The sequence below is a fragment of the Ammospiza nelsoni genome, chromosome 1 (assembly GCF_027579445.1).
Source record: "Ammospiza nelsoni isolate bAmmNel1 chromosome 1, bAmmNel1.pri, whole genome shotgun sequence".
NCBI classification, from domain to species: domain Eukaryota; kingdom Metazoa; phylum Chordata; class Aves; order Passeriformes; family Passerellidae; genus Ammospiza; species Ammospiza nelsoni.
Genome location: NC_080633.1, coordinates 66,066,888 through 66,089,640, shown reverse-complemented (window position 1 = coordinate 66,089,640; position 22,753 = coordinate 66,066,888). Strand labels below are relative to the sequence as shown.

Below are 22,753 nucleotides of genomic sequence, written 5' to 3'. Positions count from 1 at the left end.
AAATATCTGTTGCTTTAGCTACAGTGTTGCACTATGTGCAACATCTTATAAAATTTTTAAATAGAAACGGGGATTTTTAAATAGAAAAGTGCCAGTGACACCTGTAAAATTTGGTAGCATAAATAGTTCATGTTTGATTAGTCTCAATGGTCAGCTCTAGGGCTTTAGTTACTGGTTCCCAATTTGAATCTAGTCTAGGCCAGCAGTTAAATCATTACCAGCTGCCCAGGTGAAATATTGTTGTATCTCTGCTCAGATGCAGACATTTCAAGGACCAGGTCACAAAAGTGTAACACAACATTTGACATCCTTGAGTGGAAATATGAAGGGCATAATTGAATCTGAATGACTTTTTCTGTCTAGAGACAGTCCCCATAGGCTGAGTCCAGAGAACATTGATAGGGAATTTTAAAGACTTTCTCATCATTGTAACTAATGTTACTCCTTTTCTGCACAAGGCAGGGCTTCCAAGATGCTCTTTTAAAGCTCCCTCAAGCAGGTGCTCAAACCTGCTTCCAAGAACGGACACCTTTAAAAGATATGTTCCTGTGTTGCTAAGAGGAAATTTGAAATCTTTAAATACTTAGTATCACCACTACTTTTATTTAAAAAGATTAGCTTCTATTCCTAAACAGGTCTATGACTAGCTAGTGATAAATATAGATACAAATTTAACAAATACATGCAGAAGTGAGCAGGCAATGAGCATGATTGGTTTTGTCAGTCATGGATTTTCATCTAATGTGTTATTTTAAAAATTCTGGTAGATGAGGTATTCTAGCTAGATTCATTTTTCCATTACAACTGATTGCCTATTCTCATGGTACTGTTACTAGGTACAAGTCAAATGAAGACTATGTGTATGTGAGAGGGAGAGGGAGAGGGAAGTATATCTGTGAGGAGTGTGGAATACGCTGCAAGAAGCCCAGCATGCTGAAGAAGCACATTCGCACACACACCGATGTCCGTCCTTACCACTGCAATTACTGCAACTTTTCCTTCAAAACTAAGGGTAAGGCTACTTTACTGGGTATGTTTTTCCCTTTTGTTCTTTCTACTTTAAAGTACAATTCTTTTCTTCTCTCAGTTGACTGTTCATGAACTAAAGAGGTTCCCTCTCTGTGGCATTTTATTATCTAATGCTTCAAATATTTGTAATTTCTTTCCTGCTTTTCCTTTGTATTCTGTATATTTATTCATATGATCACATCTTCATATGAATGAACTGTCTGGCATGCCACAGTGGGTGAGAAATAGGAGTGGAAGAGGGAAATCATGGGAGTATGATGAAGGTTAGGTGGAGACAAGTGAGATGGTTAGCTGCTCACCCTAGATAGAGATGGGACACAGAATTTTAAATCCCTTACAATGTCTTTTGGAGGTAGGAGATGGACATATATTGTACTCATAGTGGCACTCAACCAATAGCTCTAGGAAAGAAATTGGCCTCTAATAAATTACTATGTTGAAATTTATTTTTTTTTAACTCTTGAAGGACAAAGGTTCACTTTCCACTTGACCTTCTAAGACCCAGAGGTGGATGTCTACTTTTTAAAGCCTATTTATAACTTTAGATACTTAAGTGTATCCCAGTTTATGCAGGCAATATATTAAACAGTGGTACATCCAGAATTCAAGTGAAACAGACAGGAGAAGTTCACAGCCAAAATAATTTCAGAAAAAAAAAAACAGTAAAATTTTTCTTGACTTTGAACATCATTTAGCAACAATTTCCCCCAAGCTGTAACCTCAGGAACATTTGTGTTTTTAGTGGGTTTGAGACTATGCAGTGGTTGGGTGGAAGACTTCCAAGAAATAATGCAGTGCTGTACAAAGTGGGATGAATAGACTTCAGATGTGTCAAAACTCATCACTGCATCCTGACAGGCTGGGTCATCATACTGCCTTTATGATGAAACACTGGAGTGCAAACCCAGTAAATTCTCATTATGGTTTTTGCAGAGGAGGGGTGCTGGCCAAGTTCAAGTAATTAAGTTCTGCCCATGTAAAGATCTCCCTGGTGTCAGTCATAGCAGATATTTGTATTCACATCCTCCTCTGCATTTGCTGTGCCTGGCTCGTGCCATTGCTGCTGGCAGTCAGGTCACACAGTTGGGTGTTTGATGTTTGGTAAGCCACTCGTCATGACAGGACAGTGTAGCCAGCAGCTTCATGAAGTGTGCAAAGACTGGAAAATTTTCTGTTTGTGAGTCAATTATATTCACAACAATTATTTCAACATTTGGGATGAGTTACCACCTTCATTTCAAAGCAGAAATAAAATACTCCATAACCATCGAAGATCAGCATTACACTTTAATTTTTCCTATTTAAACAGCTCTAAAAAACATTTTTTGTGAAGTCTGATGTGGGCAGTTACTTCTAGTAACATGCATTTTATAATTTACAGATCTGGACCACTCTTAGCCATTTCTTGATATTTACCATATTTTCTTTTTGAAGGAGAAAGGGAGAGCGGCCTGTGGGGCCTCTCAGCTGCACATTCACTTTTGAGATTCAGATCAAATGTGTTCATGCTCTGATTTTGAATAAAATTAGCATGTTTGCTTAAGTTGGCATTGAAAGTGTTTACACTAAAAATAGAATTCATCAAATACTGGAAGAGCTACCACATACGAACTTCAGTTTCACGTGATAGTTTTCTGTCAATATGACTCTGAAGACTGAATCACCCCTTTTTATACTTTGCCATAAACAAAGGAGGGATCTCTTACACCAGTACAAAACACATAATAATTTAGAATTTCCATCCTCTTCTATTTTATCTCAATAAAAATCTTCCTAAATGTAGACAGTGAGTTGGTAGCATTCAGGATGGTGAATCTCCTGCAGCCCTTGACAGCTTGCATTGAGGGACAAGGTTCTAGCAAGTGTGAAACCAAATTAGGAGGTTGTTATAAATGTACCTGAAGAAGAGATGGACACGTTGAGCATATATTTGTAGACATTTGTATAGTCACAGATCAGATAATGTTTTCTTTTTGTTTTTTCTTCAGGCAATTTAACAAAGCATATGAAGTCAAAGGCACATAGCAAGAAATGCATGGATTTGGGAGTCTCAGTAGGCTTAATAGATGACCAGGATGGAGAAGAAGAATTTGGTAAGAAATTAAAGTCTTCTTTCTTTATTGAATTATTGTGTCTATTTTGTCATCTCAACTTCTTACCCTTTCTTTTCCGAAGATTTTTAATTATTGTACTGGGAAAAGATACAGAGAGAAAAATCTTAAGAGCTAGTCCAAGGGAGCCAGAAACACTGGAAAAATTTTCCCTGAAAGAAATGACAAGCATATGCTAAGGATAAATTGCTGCTGAATTTTTCACAAAGTGTTATGCAGTTTAACTTTATCACTTTCACAGATAAATATGACAAGATTGAAAATACCAGAAAAACAGCTGTTTGCCTAGAAAAAAATGCAGTCAAGTGTAGTGCTTCTTTGAAAATAGTTGTGCATGGAATGGTCCAAGTTTTGGGATGCATATTTCATGGAAATTAAATCACTAACATGCCACACAAATAACAAATATGTTGCTGAGTGCCTTGCAAGGAGGTTAATCATCTTCCAGCATAAAATTCTGTCCTCCGTCACAAATAATTGGGATGAATCTGCAGATAGAGAACATACAGAAATTAAAAACATCATTCATCTTGACTTGTTCTACTTCTTCATTAGTGATGAGAATGTTTTCAGAATGAATGTATTTGCTAAAAAACTTGAATTCTGCACTTCCCACATCCCAAGAAGATTCTACTGAAGAGGACATGAGATCAAGGACAGTCAAAGAGGCCCAAACCAGGTTCATGACTGACTTGCTTGTCATGATAAGAAAGGTGTGCCTGCAGCAGGGCCAGTGAGATGGAGAGCAGGATTGTACATTTGGACAGTTTGGGATCTCAGCATGTCTCAGTGCAGCGATGGCATTTTTCCCTCCCTCGCATTCCTCTGTGGGGAGATGAATCGTGTTGCCTTGCCTTGATGTATTTTTCTCCCTCCAGTGGAATAGTTTATTAGATTGTGGATGAGGCTTGGAGAAAAGATAGCAGTGGGGGTCTTTATTTAAGCTATAAGAGAAAAGAAAGATGAATGCACTTGCTTCCATATGACAACCACTGGCAGAATAAGCGAATCATTTTGAATCTAATTCTAAATAATGCTGGGAATATGACTCAGCTGCTGTGATTCAGAAGTGCACTAGGTAGAAAGAAACCTGTGTTTTTCCCATTTTTGGCTTTCTTCAATGTACTCTTTTTTCGTAAGCAAAAAATATGTCTCCCTTCCCAATTTGAGGTACCAGATAAATAATACAGAAGATAAGCAGCAGGGTAAATTACTGTATTTTTCTTACAGAGGAACAATTTTTATTAATATTTTCAGTCTTCATATGACAGAAAAATTGACACATTTTAAAGCAATATTCTCTAGCATTTGACATTTTTGTGAGTTCTGTAAGCGACAAGTGAACAGATATTTCCACTTACTAGAAACTGAAAACATTTTATTGATTGATAAATTGATATTCCAAATTGCATGCATTAAAAGTTGCATTTGTAATTATAATGCAATAGGAAATGTTTCAAATGTTAACTGAATTTTTAGTAACATGGGGTCAAAGGAAGCCACTTCAAACATTTGTTGAATGAATGCTTTCCTTTGACTTCAAGACTATTCAATTGAATAAGAGAAAAGAGAGAGGCTTTCCCTTTTTACATATCATGTACCGGCATGTTTGACCATAGCATAAGTATATTATATAAGCCCTGAAATATGTTCTTTGCTCAGCAAGGTAATTACCTAATAAATGAAATACTCTTTGAAAAAAAAGCACAGACACTTAAAGAATTTGTTACATAATCCTTGAAATTCTTCATAGAATTTAATTTTATGGCTACAATGCCTATTTTGGTTTTCCCCAAAATAGAAGATGTAGCACTTCTTTCTTTAACTGGAGCCCCAAACCAAAATAACCACTTGGTGATAAAACCCTGCCTTTTCCAAAGGATCTGGCTCAGGTACCCATAGTAAAACCAACAGTGCAGCACAAAGTTCAGCACTAGAAACTTATCCAAAAATCAGGGTGATTAAACCCTTGATAAAGGTGCATTTGCTGCAGCCAAACCAGTCCAGCCTCTCGAGTTGCTGCAGAGCACAGGGCATTTACAATTATCCATGGAAATTCAGCGAGCAACCCTGCACTTCAAAAATGTGATTTCATCTGTCTGCTAACCAGGCCAGCCATGAAGGTTTTTCTCATGATAATTCAGAATCTTTTTTGTCAGCCTATTTTTAAAGCAGAATCAGGAGGGGAAAAAAAGTGTGATGCATTTACATGTGTGTTTTTTGTTGTGTGGTTCAGTTGCCCTCTCTGAAATCCTGAACATGCTAATTTTAGGCAGTGTTTGAATCAGCTTCAACCACCTCTTTGGCTGCCCTTTCCCCGGGGCAGAGCAGCAGAGCTCACACTGGGGCCAGCACCCCTCGTGCCAGGTCTGGGCTCAGGGACAGCCCTGGCAGCAGCACGTCACCCACAAGGGACAGCGTGATGGGCTGTGGGTACTGAACTGCACTTGTGGAGTTACATCTTTGGGGCTTCCACCCCTCCTCCTGCTGGCATGCATTGCTGGCACAGTTGTGCCACATATCCTTCAGATGTTTTAAAAACCAAATCTTCAAATGCTTAAATGTTTGGGGTTTGGTTGTTAGAAATGTTCTGTCTCTTAAAAAGTGGTCTGTCTATTCCCATCGCTTTCCTCAGCTGGAAGGCAACGTGAGAAGCAGTAGAGGAAGGTGCAGAAAATCTGATAAGAAATAATTATGACCTCAGAAAAAATACTTCTTCCTGAAGTCTGTGTGAAAATGGCCTGTTTCCTGACCTGTAGAATGTCTGTCTGTCTATCTGTCTGTCTCCACCTAATTCATTATCTGAACATTTGGAACACTGATTATTCTTATGGTAATAGAAATGTCTGCACCTTTGCTTAAAATAACTAAGCTGTATGTCTTCCACTAAAATTCCACTTTGAGTTAGAGAATTTACCCAGAAATTTAAGAAAGCCACCAAAGGAATTTGCTGATTTCAGTCTTTTGTAGCTTTTTTTTTAAGTCTGGGTAATCACAGTTATTTGAATATACAATTTTTTGGATTCATATGAGAAGCCAGCTGTGACCGACAGCAGTACAGATTAAATGGATGCAAACTGAACCAGGAGTGCAAACTCATGCACAATCCTGAGCACAGACAGACACACACACACAGAGTCTGTTTTCTCAGTAATCTGAGAAGCTGAAATTTTGTTGTGCTGTGGTGTCTCGGGAAAAAAGAAAGATGCTCTCTAGCTGTCTGAGACTGTATGTGATCAGAGCTTTTAACATAGCATTCTTTGTATTTGGACTTTTCATCATTTGGGTATTAGTAAATACTTTCTGGCCTGGGTTTTTGTATTCAAAACGATTCCCTCATCCATTTATCTTTCATCTTCTGCTCTGTGGAATGTTCTTGTCACCAAAATACAGGGTTACAATGTGAGGAATGTTAATATCTGAATTAAATTGTCAGAGGAGGTGAACTGTTTAGTGTGACAGACTGCAACTGGGGATATCCTCTTTGGCCCTGCTCACACACTCACACAACATTTTTCTATCTAGTCTTAAAAAAAACAATAATATGTGTTCAAATTACAACAGTTAAAAACTTTGAACTTGTAATGAGCTAATGTATGAATGTTATGGTATGTCTGAGTGAACTTGCACAAGAGAATTTCTTGATAATGAAATCAGCAGATGGGCAGAACATTTAAGGGGTTTCTCTGCAGAAATTCTATCCCAAAATATTCATTATTTTTAACAGTAAAAATATATAATTGTAAGTTTCAGATATGTGTTTATAGATATCTACACACCCACATATTAAGAAAATGCTTTCATTTTCTGCAGTATTATTACCACAGTTCTAAGTTAATTAGCTATATGTTACTTACAGTAGATTTTAAGTCAGTTTCAATGGCTCTTCATTAGCTTAACCATGACTCAGTCTATTTTCACTGAATCTGCATTTAAGAAGTGAAAATAAATGAAAAGCCTTGCAATAATATCTTTCTTTTATAAAAAGAATGGAAGGCTGGCTCTGTGTAGTTTACAGTAACTGTTTTTTTATTTTTTGTTAATATGAGTGTCTGTTTTTCAACTAGATGTACATTAGGCATGCTGAAGCCCTACACCCACAGCCTGACATTAGACTACCTAGTGCTAGGTTTGATTTACAATATACAAATTACTTAAGAAGGTTGAGGTGTAAATAATCTCTTTAAGCAGAAGTTGCTCTTACTTTTTGGTGTAGTTTCACTTCATTACTTTCTGTCATCTTAGGAATGAAAGTCAAAAGCCCACAGATTTTCTTCTCGTTTCTGAGGAGCCCTGGTGATCACCAGTCTGAAGTTAACCCAGTAGATGTCACTGTGAGTCCTGTAGAGCAGTGGACAGTAGCTGAAGCAAGACTGAAATCCGATAATTGAAGGCTATGAACAGGCCTAGAGTGACAGGAGGACAGCAGGGTTGGGTACAGATGCTGGCATTGTTTGACCATATCTTGTTTACTGCTCTTTCAATTTGTGTGAATGGCTGTGGAAGGACCTGTTGCAAGTCTAATACAACAGGTGAAAGGCAAGTCTAAGTTGTAAGTGTTTAGAAGAATGGAGTGAATTGATGACACACAGACCTCACTTTCTGATTTATGATCATATTATGACATGCTGAAAAATACTTCTGCCTTTCTTGCCATAGTCAACATTTTTTCTTGAGTTTGATGGAGAATATATAAAATACAGAATGGATGCTTTATTTTTAAATGCTTTTATGTAAATGCCAATCCATAACTGAAGATACTTCCAGAACTTGAGACAATGAACACTGCTTTGTATTACTCAGGTGCTAAAAGCCAACACATGTAATAAACTTAGATTTAGACACTAATAGATAGGAATAGATACTTAGTAAAGTCTGCCTAAGTAGAGCTAATGGCAGTCATATAGTTATCTACATAACTGCACATTTCCTTAGGAATCTGTAAAACTGAGCAGTCCAGTCTTGTATTTTCAAGCCTTTCTTGTCTTCCTGCCACTGAAAGAATGAAAATGAACATTTTTCTCTTTATGTGACAATCTACTTAAATATTAGTAAGTTATAACTAAATGTGACAAAGTTACAAGCTTTTGAACTTCATCACTGGATTTGGTGCAGAAATTGCTGTATCTGTAGCAGGTCCTCAGTAAGTCAGGTCATGTGGCAATGATACTGCAATTAAAATTAAAAGCTGTAAGTTGAAGTTCTGAAGAACCTTTATTTTAGTACTTTGCAGTATGATGATAATTAGATGGCTGTTGTTGAAACCATATACTGTAAGGATTCCTATAGGGGAATACTTCTAATAAAATGAAAAACTTCAAAGTACATAAGGAGACATATTTCAATTAACCAATTCATAGCATCCTAACTATGGAAATAGCAATATGTGGACGTACTAGCCCCAGGCACTTCACAAATGGACATGTTAGGATGCTGATAATTCCAGCTAATGCTATTGTGCTAAAGAACTTGGAGTTCTTTCTTTTCTGCTCTGGGATAAAATGTCACTGTAACAGAGCCTTGTCCAAGAAGCTCAGCACCAATACCACAAACACAGTACAGAGTTGACCAACTGAGAACTGGAATAAATTAAGGACTAAGGTATTTTTGCCTATGATTTGTAGACACTTTGATACCTAGGATAAAAACTTCAGTTTTCTTAAAAATAATTGTAGCTGGCATGTGAACAAAATCTCCGGTCAAAAGTTTTGTCCATGTTTCTATTAAGCCTTTACTTCCAGCTGTTCCTAATTTCTGCAGAGTTCAGGTCTGTAAAATTCACTTACTCGTGTGAAGTCCAGGAAGAAGAAAGACTCTTTCTAAGAATTTAAAAGAAAAGATTGCAGCAGTTGACAGAGGATGAAAGGCATCACCTACTCTTCCAAAAAGACTCTTTGTAAAAAATTGAGGCTGTCTTGAACAGTTTATCTGTTGAAATGGTGAGAGTTGAGGTACAAATTTGTAAGAGAATTAGCTTTCATAAGCCTTCACTTAATAGTGTGAAACTTTTTTCCTGTCTTCTTTTTTAAAAAAGAAACTGAACTTTCATGCCAAAAGCCATTTCTCCATATGTTAGGAGCCTTTAAATTTATGATACATCCTTCCTTTGAAAATACCGTACACCATTTTACAACCTCATACAAAGTTAAACACAGAAGTAATTTTGTTCCCACTGGAAACTGAATCAGTTTTAGTTATATGTATGTATGTATATATATATATATATATATATATATATATATATATATATATACATGTATATATCAGCTACATAAGCATATGGTTATAATTGTGCATAGTTCAAGATAGGAAGCAAAGAATTAATCTTTCCCCAATTAAAACTGCCAGGGAACTTTAGTAGGCAGGGTACAATTACCAGAATGGGATTGGAGCCAATACCGCTTAGTTAAAAAGACACTGCTTGGAAGAGAATCTTCCACCACAAAGAGTGGTCACAGCCTCAGCCTGATGCCTCCTTCAGAGGAGACCCATAACCCTACCTGGGTCTTCTAAAACTTCAGCATTGGATCCTCTTGAACTCCACAGCGATGCTTAGTGGGATCACTGATTGGAAAAGCTTGGGCATCTCTTGTTCCAGCAAATGTGCACTCATGTATAAAAGCCAGAGCAAAGCATTCCTTTGTGCATTGCCAGAACAAGCAAGTCAGGAATCTTATTTTTTACTCATCTGATGTTGCAAAGCGGTGTGGGAGTAAGGGAACCACATTCATCGCTGTCACCTCGCCTACACTGCAGGCTCTGGCTCCAGGTAAAACCACACTCAAATAGAAGCTGGCAAATGCACAAAGGGTGGAGGTAAACAGGGAAACAATAGAAGGAAATGATATCCCATGGAGTCCTGCATGTAAGGAATCGGTTCCACACACAGTTTCTCTTTCTCTTTCCATGGCTTTGTTGTAGAAAGCTGGGATGTATGCAGAAAATTCCTACATAAGCAGCATTTGCTGGTAAATCCGGTAGCATTTTTAAATGTTGATTTGAAAGAAGATGGTTTCTTCTAAATCATTGTTTGCACATATTTTTTCCTTGCTTTACAAATGCATCAAGTCAGTCTAATCACTTCAGGTAATTACTCCTGCCAGTAGAAACAATCATTCATGACTGACATCAGCTTTCATAGAAAATGTGATTCATGTGGAGAGAGGGAGAAAAAAAAGGCAAGAATTGGTAGGATTTCATAGAGAATAGTTATGTGACATTGGTAAAGAGACTGAATTTAAGAGGGAGTCCAGAGTGAACTCCAAGACTTTGCAATGTGCCCTTCATTATTTAAAGAGTTGCAAGAAAGCTGTAGGTCGCCCTTTAGATGTGACACATGGAGAAGTCTTCAATATCTGTTACAGAGGCATTGAGGAAATCACAGAATATTCTGCGTTGAAGTGACCCACAAGGATCATTGCTGTCCAACTCTTAGCCTTGCACAGCACCATCCGCAAGAGTCACACCAGGTCTCCGAGAGCACTGTCCAAATGCTTCTTGAGCTCTTTTAGGTTTGGTCCTGTGACCACTTCCCTGGGGAGCCTGTTCCAGTGCCCAGCCCCCCTCTGGGTGAAGAACCTTTTTCTAATATCCAACCTGTCCCTTCCCTGACACAACTTCAGGACATTCATTCCCTTGGGTCCTGTCACTGGTTACCTGAGGGAAGTGTCTGTCCCTCCTCTTCTCCTCACAAGGAAGCTTTAGCCTATGATGAAGTCTCCCCTCAGTCTCCTCCTCTCCAGGCTGAACAAAGTGACCTCAGTCTCTCCTTGTAAGGCTTGCCCTCAAGGCCCTTCACCATCTTTGTTATGCTTTGGATGCTTTCTAACAGCTTGATATCTTTTTTATACTGTGCCTCCCAGAACTGCCCCCAGCACTGGAGGTGAGGCTGCCCCAGCTCAGAGCAGGGCAGGACAATCCCCTCCCTTGCCTGCCTGGCCATGCTGTGCCTGATGCCCCCCAGGACAGGGCTGGCCCTCCTGGCTGCCAGGGCACTGCTGGCTCATGTTCAGCTTGCCACTGACCAGGAGCCCCAGGTCCCTTTCCATGGGGCCGCTTTCCAGCCTCTCATTCCAGTCTGTCTGTACATCCAGGGTTGTTCTGCCCAAGGTGCAGAATCTGTCACCTTCCCTTGTGGAATTTCATACAGTTGGGGATTGCTCATCTCTAATCTGTCATGGTCTCTCTGCAGGGCCTCTCTGCCTTCGAGAGAGTCAACAACTCCTGTCAGTTTTATATCAGTTTTGCTCAGTGTCCCTTCCAGTCCTGTCCAAGTCATGTATGGAGATTTTGAAGAGCACAGGGCTGAGGATGGAGCCTGTATAACCCCACTAGTGACAGGTCACCAGTCTGATGTCACCCCATTCACTGTAACCATTTGTGCCTGACCTGTGAGCCATTTATTCACCCATCACATGATGTGTTGCTTGTCCAGCTGTGGGCTGGACATTTTATCCAGGAGGATTCTGAAAGACACTATCAAAATCTTTACTGAAATCCAGAAAGGTTACATCAACTGGCTTTCCTTGGTCAACTACATGGGTTATCTTGTCATACAAGGAAATCAGGTTTGATAAGCAGGACTCTCCTCCCATGAAGCTGTACTGGCTGTGACCAATGGCTGTGTTGTCCTCCAGATGTTTTTCAATACCTCCTGGGATAATCCTCTCCATAACTTACCAGGCACAGAAATGAGACTGACTGGTCAGTAGTTTCTGGCGTCCTCTTTCTTGCCCTTCTTGAAAACTGGGACAATGTTAGCCAGCTTCCAGTCAGCAAGGACCTCTCCAGATTCCCAGGACCACTCAATAATCAAGAGAGGCCTTGCAATGACATCAGCAGCTCTTTAAGTGTTCTCAGATGAATCCCATCAGACCCCATAGACTTTGGGTATCCCGCTGGAGCAGCAGTTCCCACACAACTTCAGAGTCAACTGGGAGTTTATCATTGTCACAGCCATGGTCCTCCAGCTCAGGGCACTGGGACCCTCCTAACTTGTCATTGGTATTGAAGGCAGAGGTACCATTCAGAAATCAAACATATGTAGATGTTCTAACATTTTAGATATGTTTGCTTTGCAAGTTACTGAAAAAATACTGTTTATATGAAGAATAGAAATGACAGAATTATAGGAAAAAAATACCAAAAACATTTAGTCAGTCCACATGTTGTTGTTAATAATATCTTCAACAATCGTACTTGCCATAATTTTGGAATGGAAGTTAATGAATTAATTTTTCCACTAAAATGTATTTTCTATTTTTAACAGCTTTGTCGGTGGATGAGAATTATAAATTAAGACTATTTAAAATTCTGATAAATATTTTTGTTAGGATCATTCCAATGACCTGGAGGATTTGGGGTATTTTTAATAACATGTCTGACATGTTCACATCTGCTGTAGTAAATATAAGAAATCTAGTTTCCATATTTAGCTAATGTACAAATTAGTGTGTAGGCAAAGAGGGGGAAAGTCATTACAGAGGGATTTTTCCAAAGAAGCTATTAGTTCCCAATTGAATTGCTCATTTGAAACCATAAAGGCTTATAGTAGTGGGTAACTTACTGAAAGGTAGCTCAGTTAAACCCATTTATTTCATCTGGAGTTCAAAATGTTTGTTTTGGTTTTGGTAACTTAGCAGCCTAAAGTATGGGCAGTATATTCAAATTCTTGTAACAGTCTGATTTTTTTCAGAAATGTTCATTTTGATGGTAAGTTGCTGTGTAAGTAAGTAAGATGCTGTTCTAGGGAACAGCATCTCTCAGATTTTATCTAACCAGACATCTTTGGTTTTACAGAGCCAAATAATTTTTATGCAGATATGTTTTTTTGGACAGCTCAAGAGACAGACATTTAATCAAATACAAAATATTAATGTATTCAAAGCATTTTGTCTTTTGTAAAATATGATCCCAGACAGTCTGGCTTGAAATCAGACAGAGCAGATGGGATTTTCTGTCGCTTTACTAAAGACAACTCTTTCCAAGTCAGATACAAAAGAAGGTGAAAAGCTGCAGTATAACTGTGTTTTGTAGAGAATTTACCCCTAGACAGAGGTTTGGCTGTAAGGAGGGCTTCTTTATGCAAACAAAGATTCATAGGTAAGTTTTGATACAATTAATGCTTTCTTGGCTCCTAGGACATCCCAGGTAATTTTTTAATAAACCCTTCAAAACATTAGTGAAGTGAAGAAATCTACTAGGGTCTAATTTTGGTCTCTTTTGCCTGTTAACAAGACAGATTCTTGACTAACAGCCTCCAGTCTTTCTGTTTGCATCCTTCAAAAACCTGTGCAGCCATGATTCACATTAGGTATAAGGACACCCACTTATGAGTCAGAGCCAGCCAGAGAAATATCCCACCGCTGAGGTTGACAGACCAGCCCCTCATGTCAGCACTGGGAACCTAATGAACTGGGAATCTGCTCACTGCTCCCCAAGCAGAAGAGTGAAGGGTGACTTTGAGCAAATGGTTACAAGTGGCATGAAGGAAAACAGCCAAATCCAGAAGGTTAAAAACAACATAGAAGCAGAAGATGAAAGATTGTGTAGCTGTACAGTTAAATATGTAAGCCAGAAAATAAAAACCAAAATTTAAGTCTATCCTGTTGCTTTGATGCAGTGGGGGGTGTGAGTGGAAAATACATGTGTCATGTGGTTTTTTGGTGGTTTTAGTTGTTCTCTCCTGCTTCCTTCCCAGTCAGTCCAGGGCCTTCATTGCCTTAACTTCTCCTTCCACTTTTGCAGGTGAGAAGCAAAGATTTGGCTATGACCGGTCAGGATATGACGTGGAGGAGTCTGATGGTGGCGATGAAGATGAGAATGACAACGAGGACGATGATGAAGACAGCCAGGCTGAGTCAGTGCTATCCACAACGCCCTCGGTGACAGCCAGCCCCCAGCACCAGCCCTCTCGCCACGGCCTGCAGGATGCCGCCAGCACCGACGACGACATCAGGCTTCCAGACTGCTTCACCGGGGCTCACACGGACTCCATGGATGGCCTCCCAAAAGCACTGCTGACCAAGATGACTGTCCTTAGCACAGTGCAGTCGGTCAGCAGGACCTCCAGGTCGCCAGCAGAGTCCACCCATCAGGAAGCACACGAGGACAAAGCCCAGGAGAGAGGAGTGGGTCCCTGCGGTGCTGATGCGGCACTGACGGACATTGCTCCTGCATCTCCAGGTCGCCAGATGTCCGTGGATTACCCTGATCCACATACAGCCTTGGGCCTCTCCTTAATATCAACTGCAGCTCATACAAAGGTAGGAGTGTCTGAAACCAGGGAGAGAGTAGGATTTTAAGTCCTCCTTCTAAAAAAAATCTTCTTGGAGATTTTTCAAAGAACAAAATGTTTGCCTTTCCCTTCATTCTTAGAATTCTTGGTGATGAGTCTTTCAGAAGAGTTAAAATTAGTCCAAGCACAAATATATAGGACTGTAGACACAAGGATGTTGTAGGAGCATTGCTTTTCTAATACTTAAATTTGATTGTAATCTTCCTGAAAGGTTTAATTGTAATATGGTCATTTCAGCTGATGTTTGGAGCTGGTAGATTGTATTACAAGTCAGAAGGAAATAACTAATGCATGGAATGAACATACAGTGGTTGTTATGTTTTCAGGGGAAAGTGATAGAATTCAGCAATCATTTCACTCTGAAATGTGATGATACAATAATTGGTAATTCCAAAGGGAAATTAATCTAGTCCCAAAGTTTTTTGCCTTTTCACTAAAAAAAAAAAAGGTGCAGTTGTTTATCTAACCTCCAAATATGCTTAGTAGTAGAATTAGAAAGAGCACCAGATGTTCAAGGAAACTAGGAGATTGCCCTTGCACAATAACAAAAGGAGAGAAGAACACAGGGCTGAGACCTGAGTTCCCAGTGCTCTCAGCTTTTGTCCAAGCCGAAAGAAGATTTTAATTGGAAAAGGATGTGTTTTGCCCATGCACATGTTAGACATGTGGATTTTCAAAGCAGTGTACAGAAAGATGAGGTCAGTCTGTGTGCAGGTCTGTGGGAGCATTCAGTAATTCTGGCAGTTTCTTTTTTAGCTGTGCCCATGAAATCACAGAGAGAAGTGGCAGGTGCTGAGCCTTTTCCAATTCAGCAATGGCTTTAATGGACTGTGATGGGGGTGGTTCAAGTCACTTACCAGACTGACCCTAAAGACAGTTTCTGGAATTTTTAATTCTTGCTACAGACCATGAAGGCATTCAGGCTTTTCAGAGCAATGCTCAAAAAATGCACAATAGTTTAGTTAAAAGGGTAATCAAGGCACTGCCTTCTCCATGATGAATGCAGTATTTAGAAATATTGTATAGAAAGAATTAATCATTTAGGTTGGAAAAAATCTTGAGATCATCGAGTCCAAGCCTAAACCTAACTGTATGCAGTTACTGAAAAAAAGTAGCAGAAAATTTTCAAAACCATAAAAAGTAAAAATTTCAATCTGTTTTAAGTACTTAGTAGCTTTTTTCGTTGAAAACTTATAAATTTACTCTACTAGATTTATTTTTTATACAGTTTAAGGTAGCAAACTGTTGACATGGAGAAACAGTAAAAATTATTGCTGCATTGTATTGTTTGGCACAGGTTCATCCTGGCTTGTAGGAACTGTGAGTTCATGTGGCAAATGTTAATTGGAGCGAGTTTGTAGTGTGACAGAGAATAAAATGAAGTGGTCTCTGATAACTGTATATGCCTGCCTTAAAATGGGAAGTATCCTAGTATTTGGAGTTTAGGTTCCATTGCTGCTAGTGGATACCAGAAGGACATTTAACTGAGTGTACTCCCTCGTTAAATAGAGCCACTGAAGCTTCAAGTAAATATTCATGCAATTAAAAATACAGATTTATATAGTACTAATAATTGTCTGCATTAATATATTAAAAAAAAAAAAAAAGGAAGACATGTAAATAATATGAGGAAGCAATTGCCAGATTTTCTTTTCCTTTCCTAGACCAAAAGAAGCATCAGCCTTCTGTCTCCAGTGGTTAATCCACAGTCTGTTCCTATTGTGAATGACTGTGAATCCCAGATCTTGCATTAGAGAAAAGGAGTCCGCAAAGCTCAGGAAGGCTGTTGTACATTCCTTCAAAAGCATCCATACCAGTTCATCAGGATCTCTTGTGAGGTGTCAGTTCTGAGAAAGATGTTGACTTCTTTCTCACATCCATCTTCTCATTTAGACAGGATGGCACTGCATAGCCAGTTAATCATAATCTCTCTTTGCTAATACATTTTCTACAAGCAGATTTCAAAAGCATTTCTCTCTGATTTTGAGTTTTTTGCCTGCTCTAGGGAATTTTTGAGAGTTAGGACTGTAAAAACTAAGTAAATTTGCACCGGTGTGCGTGTGTGTGATGAGTGTGCCAAAAACAAAAAGATAACCATGAGATTGCAATTGCAATCAGAATACTCGTTTTAGAAGGTTCTAGGAAAGGAGCTGCAAGCCTTGGTCAGCAGTAGGCTGTAAGAGAAGAAAAAGGAGGATAAAAATAGGATTATAAATCCAGGTGTGTGCACCAAATAAATCACAGTGAGCTGAGGCAGCAATGGGATGTGGATCCCACATCTCACTCCAGTATCCACCCATCACCCCCACTTCTACAGGAGCTGTACTTGTCAGCCATCTCCTGTCATTGCACACCCTGTCTGTCACACTAGAAGCACAAATGTGCCGCGATGCTGCCTCTGCATGCTGGAGGCTGTAATGCCTTCAGGAGAGGAACCTAGTGCATCAAAAATGCCAGCTTATGCTTATTTAACCATCTTGCCTGAGGTGATTTCCACATAAAACAGTTCTCCAAAGCCTTCTCACCACTTAAAACACACATGCAAAAGATACTCAGCAATGTTTTTGAGCACTAGTGTCTGAGAGAAATTAAGCAAGGATAATTAGGAAAGGAAAATGCAATTAGTGGGTGAGGAAGCAGGTGGAAAAAGAAAGGAAGGAAATCAGTTCATTGTTTAAGCTGAACACTATATACTATGAACCATTTGTTGTTGTTCTTTCTGAAAAGGGGGCATGGGAAGCACTCCCAGCTCCCTCGTTTTCATGTTGCTGAAAGGCATGGTGGCTGCCACATTAACACTCATGTGTTGTTCTCTCCCAGAGCACGCCCTCCATCAGCTCCCCGTCCTCGCTGGCAGACCCCAGCATGCCGACACCGACAGCACCGTCACCCTACAGCGAAATCCCGGAGGAGAAGCCGGCTGCCGAGCCGAGAGCTCCCCAGACTCACCTCTTCAGCCACCTGCCCCTGCACTCGCAGCGGCAAGCCAAGACTCCCTACGGCACGGTGCCCATCGGGGGCATCCAGGTGGTCCCTGCCGGCCTGGCCACCTACTCCACCTTCGTTCCCATCCAGGCGGGGCCGGTGCAGCTCACTATCCCAGCCATGAGCGTGATTCACAGAACTACCAGCGCCCTTGGCGAGACCGGCGGCACAGCCCCCGGCACCACCGCGAATCCCGTGGGAGTCGCTGAGGTGAACAGCGTGGTGCCGTGCATTCCCATCGGCCAGGTGAGCGTGCCGGGCATTCAGGGGCTCGGCACGCCCAACCTGCAGCCTCTGCCGCCACTGGGCATGGAGACAGTGAACATCCTGGGCCTGGCAAACACCAATATTGCCCCGCAGATGCACCCCCCGGGAATCACCCTCAACGCCGTGGGCCTCCAGGTGCTGACAGCTGGTGCGGCCCCGCAGGGCACCAACCCCAGCCCGCAGGGACCCCTTCCCGGCCTGCAGATCCTGAACATCGCCCTGCCCACCCTCATCCCCTCCATCAGCCCTGCCAGTGCCGACGGGCACGGAGCCTCCGAGGCACCCACCGTGGGCTCCAAAGCCAGCGAGGTCCAGCTGGAGCCCGCTCCTGTCGGCTTCCCCACGGCTGAGGCCAGCCGCGATGCTTCTCCTCAGGCGGTGGCTGGTGGCCAGCGGTACGGCGGGAAGAGCCATCCCGAGCCCAACCCCGTGACCAACCCCGCTGGTCCCGGGAAAGCTGATCCTGAAAAGACTGACCTCGCCAACCCCAGCAAGCCAAAGCGTGACCTCCCTGCCCTCCAGTTGAAGAGGGCTGCCACAGCAGAGCCCCGCTCCAAGGTGAATCCCAACACGTTAAGCAAGTCCCCAGTCCACCGAACTGTCACCCCGGACAGACAGGTACCCAGGCCGGCCGCCCCGCCCCAGCGGCAAAACACGGTGCAGTTTAGTGATGGCAGCAGTGACGATGAGGATAGACTTGTAATAGCAACCTAGTTTTTGTTTTTCATTGTGTTTTTACTTTTAGAGTTTTTTGGGTTTTTTTTATAACACTTGCAGGTTTCTTTGCAAACCTTCCTTTACTTAAAGCACATTTTTCTGACACAAACCCATTACTAATCTTCGTGCAATCATGAACTCTTGACCAATAATTGTTGTTTCTTGTCAGCTCCAGCCATTTTTGTACATGTTGTATAGACGATTGTGCCTTTTTGGAGTTTTATGTTTAGAAACCTGTACAGATTGTTGAATATATATATATAAAATATATATATATATAAAATATGTATATTAAAACCAGGTAGTTGCTTGTGTTTAGTAAGTAAACATCCTATGTCAGATAAATAAAGGATTAAATTATATGTTGCACTGTTAAATGTAAATTTTTATGGCTGTGGGACAAAGTTTCTGTGTACAGATCTAGTATGTAAAACTCCATATTTATTGTATCCATATTAGTCTTGGAAAAGGGTCTGTCCATCTTTCTTGTGTAAGACGGTAGCTTTACACTTCAAAGAGAAATACAGTATCTGTGTTACAAAATATTACAGTAAAATTTTGTTTACTGACTTTACCATTGCTTATGTTGTGCCTTCTTGATGCAGTCCAGTAGCTAGAGAGGTGCTTGACTCATTCCTTTCAGTGCCCTTCCATGCCCTTCCAGCTGGTTCAGCTTTAAAGGATCTGGTGTTGGTAAAAGCCCCTGAGATTTCACCTGCCATGGGAGGGAGAGTAACTCATTGGGCTTTACTTGGAGTAAAATCTTCCATTCAAAACATGTGGCAATTGCACAGTGGGGAGGGAGTCCCTCAGCTTTCCGTAGAGCGAGCATCCATCCACCTTGTGTTTCTTTCCTAACTAGAATTTGAAGACTTGCCTGAGGACAAATCGCAAAAGGGTCACAATGAAATATTTTTTTATTTGTAATCTTGAACTATAAAACCACTTTTTACTGATATTAAAATGTTGTTACACAAGAAAGGAATACTTCTTTGTGTGTTAATTGCAAAATCCGTCATGCAGTTGCTGAAAATGCCACTACTGTAATGAGGGCTTGGCATAACCGATTACCATCAACCTCTCAGGAGACTGTGTTTCAGGAGATCTTCATTTACAGGTAGACAAAGCCATTTTCTCCCTAAGTACAAGTCTGTCTTACTCATGCAGGGAAAGAAGAAGGGACTAGAGGCTTTACACATACAGTTAATGTGCTGTTTTAGCAACAAACCTGTCATACTGGGCATACAAAACATGGATGGATCCCAGAATAATGAAATTTAATACTCCTCTGTTTGCGCATAGTGAAAACAATGTTAAATTATCTCTGAAGTGTTTGGGCGTTCCAACAATGGCAGGAGACACGTCTGACAAGTTACAGGGCTACACATTTCTAGAAGTTTCAAATTGACTTGGGATTCATGCTACAATTTTTAAGTACAGTTGGTTTCCTGCTGTGTCCTTTTATCACATTGTTACAGAAGTTTTTATAACCCCTTTAATAACCAAATTCCAGTAGGAAACTGGAAGGTGTAAATTAAAAGCACAATCACTTTTTTGGAATTAACAAGGATGAACATATAAAAAAACAACTGGAAGAAAAGGACAGGAAGCAAATCTGGAAAAAAAAAAAAGGGAGCGAATTTGAATGTGAGCTGGGCCGCATTGTTCACAGATTAACTCCTGTATCCATCTCAAGGAGCTAATTCATACCTTGCACTGCTCATATTCAAAAGCAGCAGTACCCTAGATCCATTTTTAACTTTACACCAGCTTTTGTACAGTACTCACATTGTACTCATTACATTATTCCATTACAGCGTGTTGTAAAACTGTAGGCGATGTTGAATGAGCTTTATTAACTTCCAGAAAGAGCACTTTGGTAGCAGAAAGCCATTTCTATTACTCGTGATTATCAGGCAATTGTACTAATCTAGCCATTAGGAGCACACACACTGGAAAGGGGAAATTACTCCTGTCTCTGACAGGGCTGTGCAGAGCCTCACTGAGGGCCCCAGCCCCCGAATCACCAAGCACTCTCAACTCACATTGAACCTGATGAGAGTTAAGAGTCCTCAGCTCCCCGCAGCGCCGGACTTCAGATTTGTGAGTGTCTTACGTGCAAGCCCTGTGTGGAGTGTCACTGTGCATTTGTATGTTCTTTTTATAAGTGTAGTAGTGGTGTCAACGTGTCTTGTACCATTATAATTTTTACCTATGTGAAATTACCCCAACCAGCCAAAGCTAGAACCAAAACATTGCCGTGTGACATGTGCTTTAAGAGCCTGAAGCTTTTTCCAGTAGAATCTGGTGACAGTTTGTAGTTAATGAACTCAAGAAATTTTGTATTAGCTTTAGCTCCTTTGAAATGGTCATCTACCAGCAAAGTAGAACTATTGTAATTAATTTGAGCATATTTGTCTAAAGCATGAGCAAAAAAAGATGACAGAATCAGATAGCTTTACAGCAAAGTAAAACTATCCCCCAAATTTTGAATGCCATCACAACTTATTACCATTTTCCTGAGTTTTAGAAGGCAGCAGTGGGTAAGGAATTGCTGTTGCACATGCCCCTGAGTCTTGATTTTACTAAACTCTAGAGATTTACTGTATACACATCTTAAATATTTACTTGATGAGCAATTTGTGGTGTGCTCACATTCTGCTCAGGATTAATTCCAGGAAGTCTCCAATTTAATGGAAAATTCAGCCTGGTGAATCAGGTGATCTGCATCTGTCTTTTCTGTTCTAGGTGTTTTGAAGATGCCAAGGGCAAGAGATGGAAGCATATCTTGAAGAGTAAGAATGACATGACAACAGATATGTCATAAAGAGGAACATTAAGATGTGTCACTTGGTAAGTTCATTTTAGGACAACAGGGAGAAAGGACCAAGAGAGTAGGCACTGATTGAGCCTTGAGATGGAGAAGAACTCCCAGAAGATGGGAGTTGCTTCTGAGGATGTAAAGCTGCAGGTCAAGAGATCTGAGGACAAATACTGAATCATCACTTATCCAGACAAAGCAGATTAGCCACATTTGAAGCAGAAACTCTACTATTAGCAGGTAGTTGCAGATATATCTAATGTTCACATCAAGGCTGTAGGAAATCACAGTTTTGTAGAAGACTGTGGTCCTGAAAATTACAGTTTCCCTTCCCTCTAGGGTGTTTCCAAATGGATATTCTTTGAGTTGCCTCTACAGCTTGTGCAACAAGAAGAAACATTTGGAGTGTCACGAGACCTGAGAGAAGGTTAAACTCTGTACATCCCATCTGTTAGTGCCTGGAATCAACATCTATAAATATGTCAGCACACATGGGTGTCCTGCATGAGCACAAGCCTGTGACTGCTGCCTTAGCAATTACATTTTCATTCTGAATTAATTCCTTTTGTTTTAAATTGTGTTGTAACTTTTACTGTCTTGTCCAGAGTCATCAGTGATGGGGGAATCACATTCGCCTTGCCCCAAGGATCCTTCTGTTCAAAGCAGTAGCAAATATCTCAGAAACTTGCCAGTACAGTATTAGGCTGCTCTTCAGATGGTGTGAATTATCACAGCTGAATTGGAATAAATAACACTGCCCTGTTTACTCAGGGATCTCTGTCGGACACCCTCTGGCAAATCCAGCACAGCTGTTTAAACATCAAAGGGCCAGAACAAGTTTTGCCCCTCAGTGTACCCAGGCACACTCTGGCATCTTCTCACAACCTATTCCCAGCAGGAGGGTGCAAGCAGGTGCCAGCTAAAGGCTGGCTACAAATACAGCCAGAGTACAGACACTCAGCTTCTGTGGGATCTGTGCAGATGCTTCCCTGTGATCTGCCAAAAGCCCTCACTAGGAAAAGAATTGGTGGCCAGTGGCCTGTAGCTCTTTCATCTTAGACCTTACTTGGTTTCTCTTTGCAATACATGATATTTGCTGGTGACATGGGTACATGGTTTTGGAGGCAGCATGTCCATATAATAACAATAATCATGGGTTTGGAACATGAACTCTATTAAATGTGCCTGTGTTCCCATTGGGGCTTTAATAAGCTACAGCATGGCCTACCTGTCATTTCTTGGGTCAAAAACTAAACCAGAAACAGATATAGACAATATACCTGGCCTCAGATCTCTTGACCTGTAGCATTGCATCTCCAGATGCAACTCCCACCTTCTGGACCCCAGCTGAAATAAAGCACTTTGTAGGTGCAGGGATGCTCTGCCCTGCTTTGGTTACTGCTGCTGTACACATCTTTGTCCCTTTCTTTCTCAAGTAATTTGCTGAGCTTCAGGTTGCTGTAAATTATGCCCTGAGGCTTGAGCAGCCCACAGTTGGTCCATATCAGCCAGTCCCCTGCCAGAAAG

At 40.8% G+C, this 22,753-nt stretch overlaps 1 protein-coding gene across 3 annotated transcripts in view; it reads left to right on the top strand.

Moving 5' to 3' along the window:
• Nucleotides 1-21,255, top strand: part of HIVEP1 (HIVEP zinc finger 1) — a 123,822-nt gene extending 102,567 nt beyond the window's left edge. For 2 of the 3 annotated variants that reach the window (XM_059476525.1, XM_059476539.1), the window contains 4 exons: nt 837-1,012; nt 3,018-3,122; nt 13,887-14,404; nt 17,257-18,979. In XM_059476525.1, coding sequence (XP_059332508.1) covers nt 837-1,012; nt 3,018-3,122; nt 13,887-14,404; nt 17,257-18,402 — 1,945 coding nt within the window. In that variant the 3' untranslated portion in view covers nt 18,403-18,979. Of the gene's footprint in view, nt 1-836; nt 1,013-3,017; nt 3,123-13,886; nt 14,405-17,256; nt 18,980-21,153 lie in introns of those variants that run through there. The other variant, XM_059476532.1, reaches the window with a different exon arrangement.
• The last annotated feature ends 1,498 nt before the right edge of the window (nt 21,256-22,753 follow it).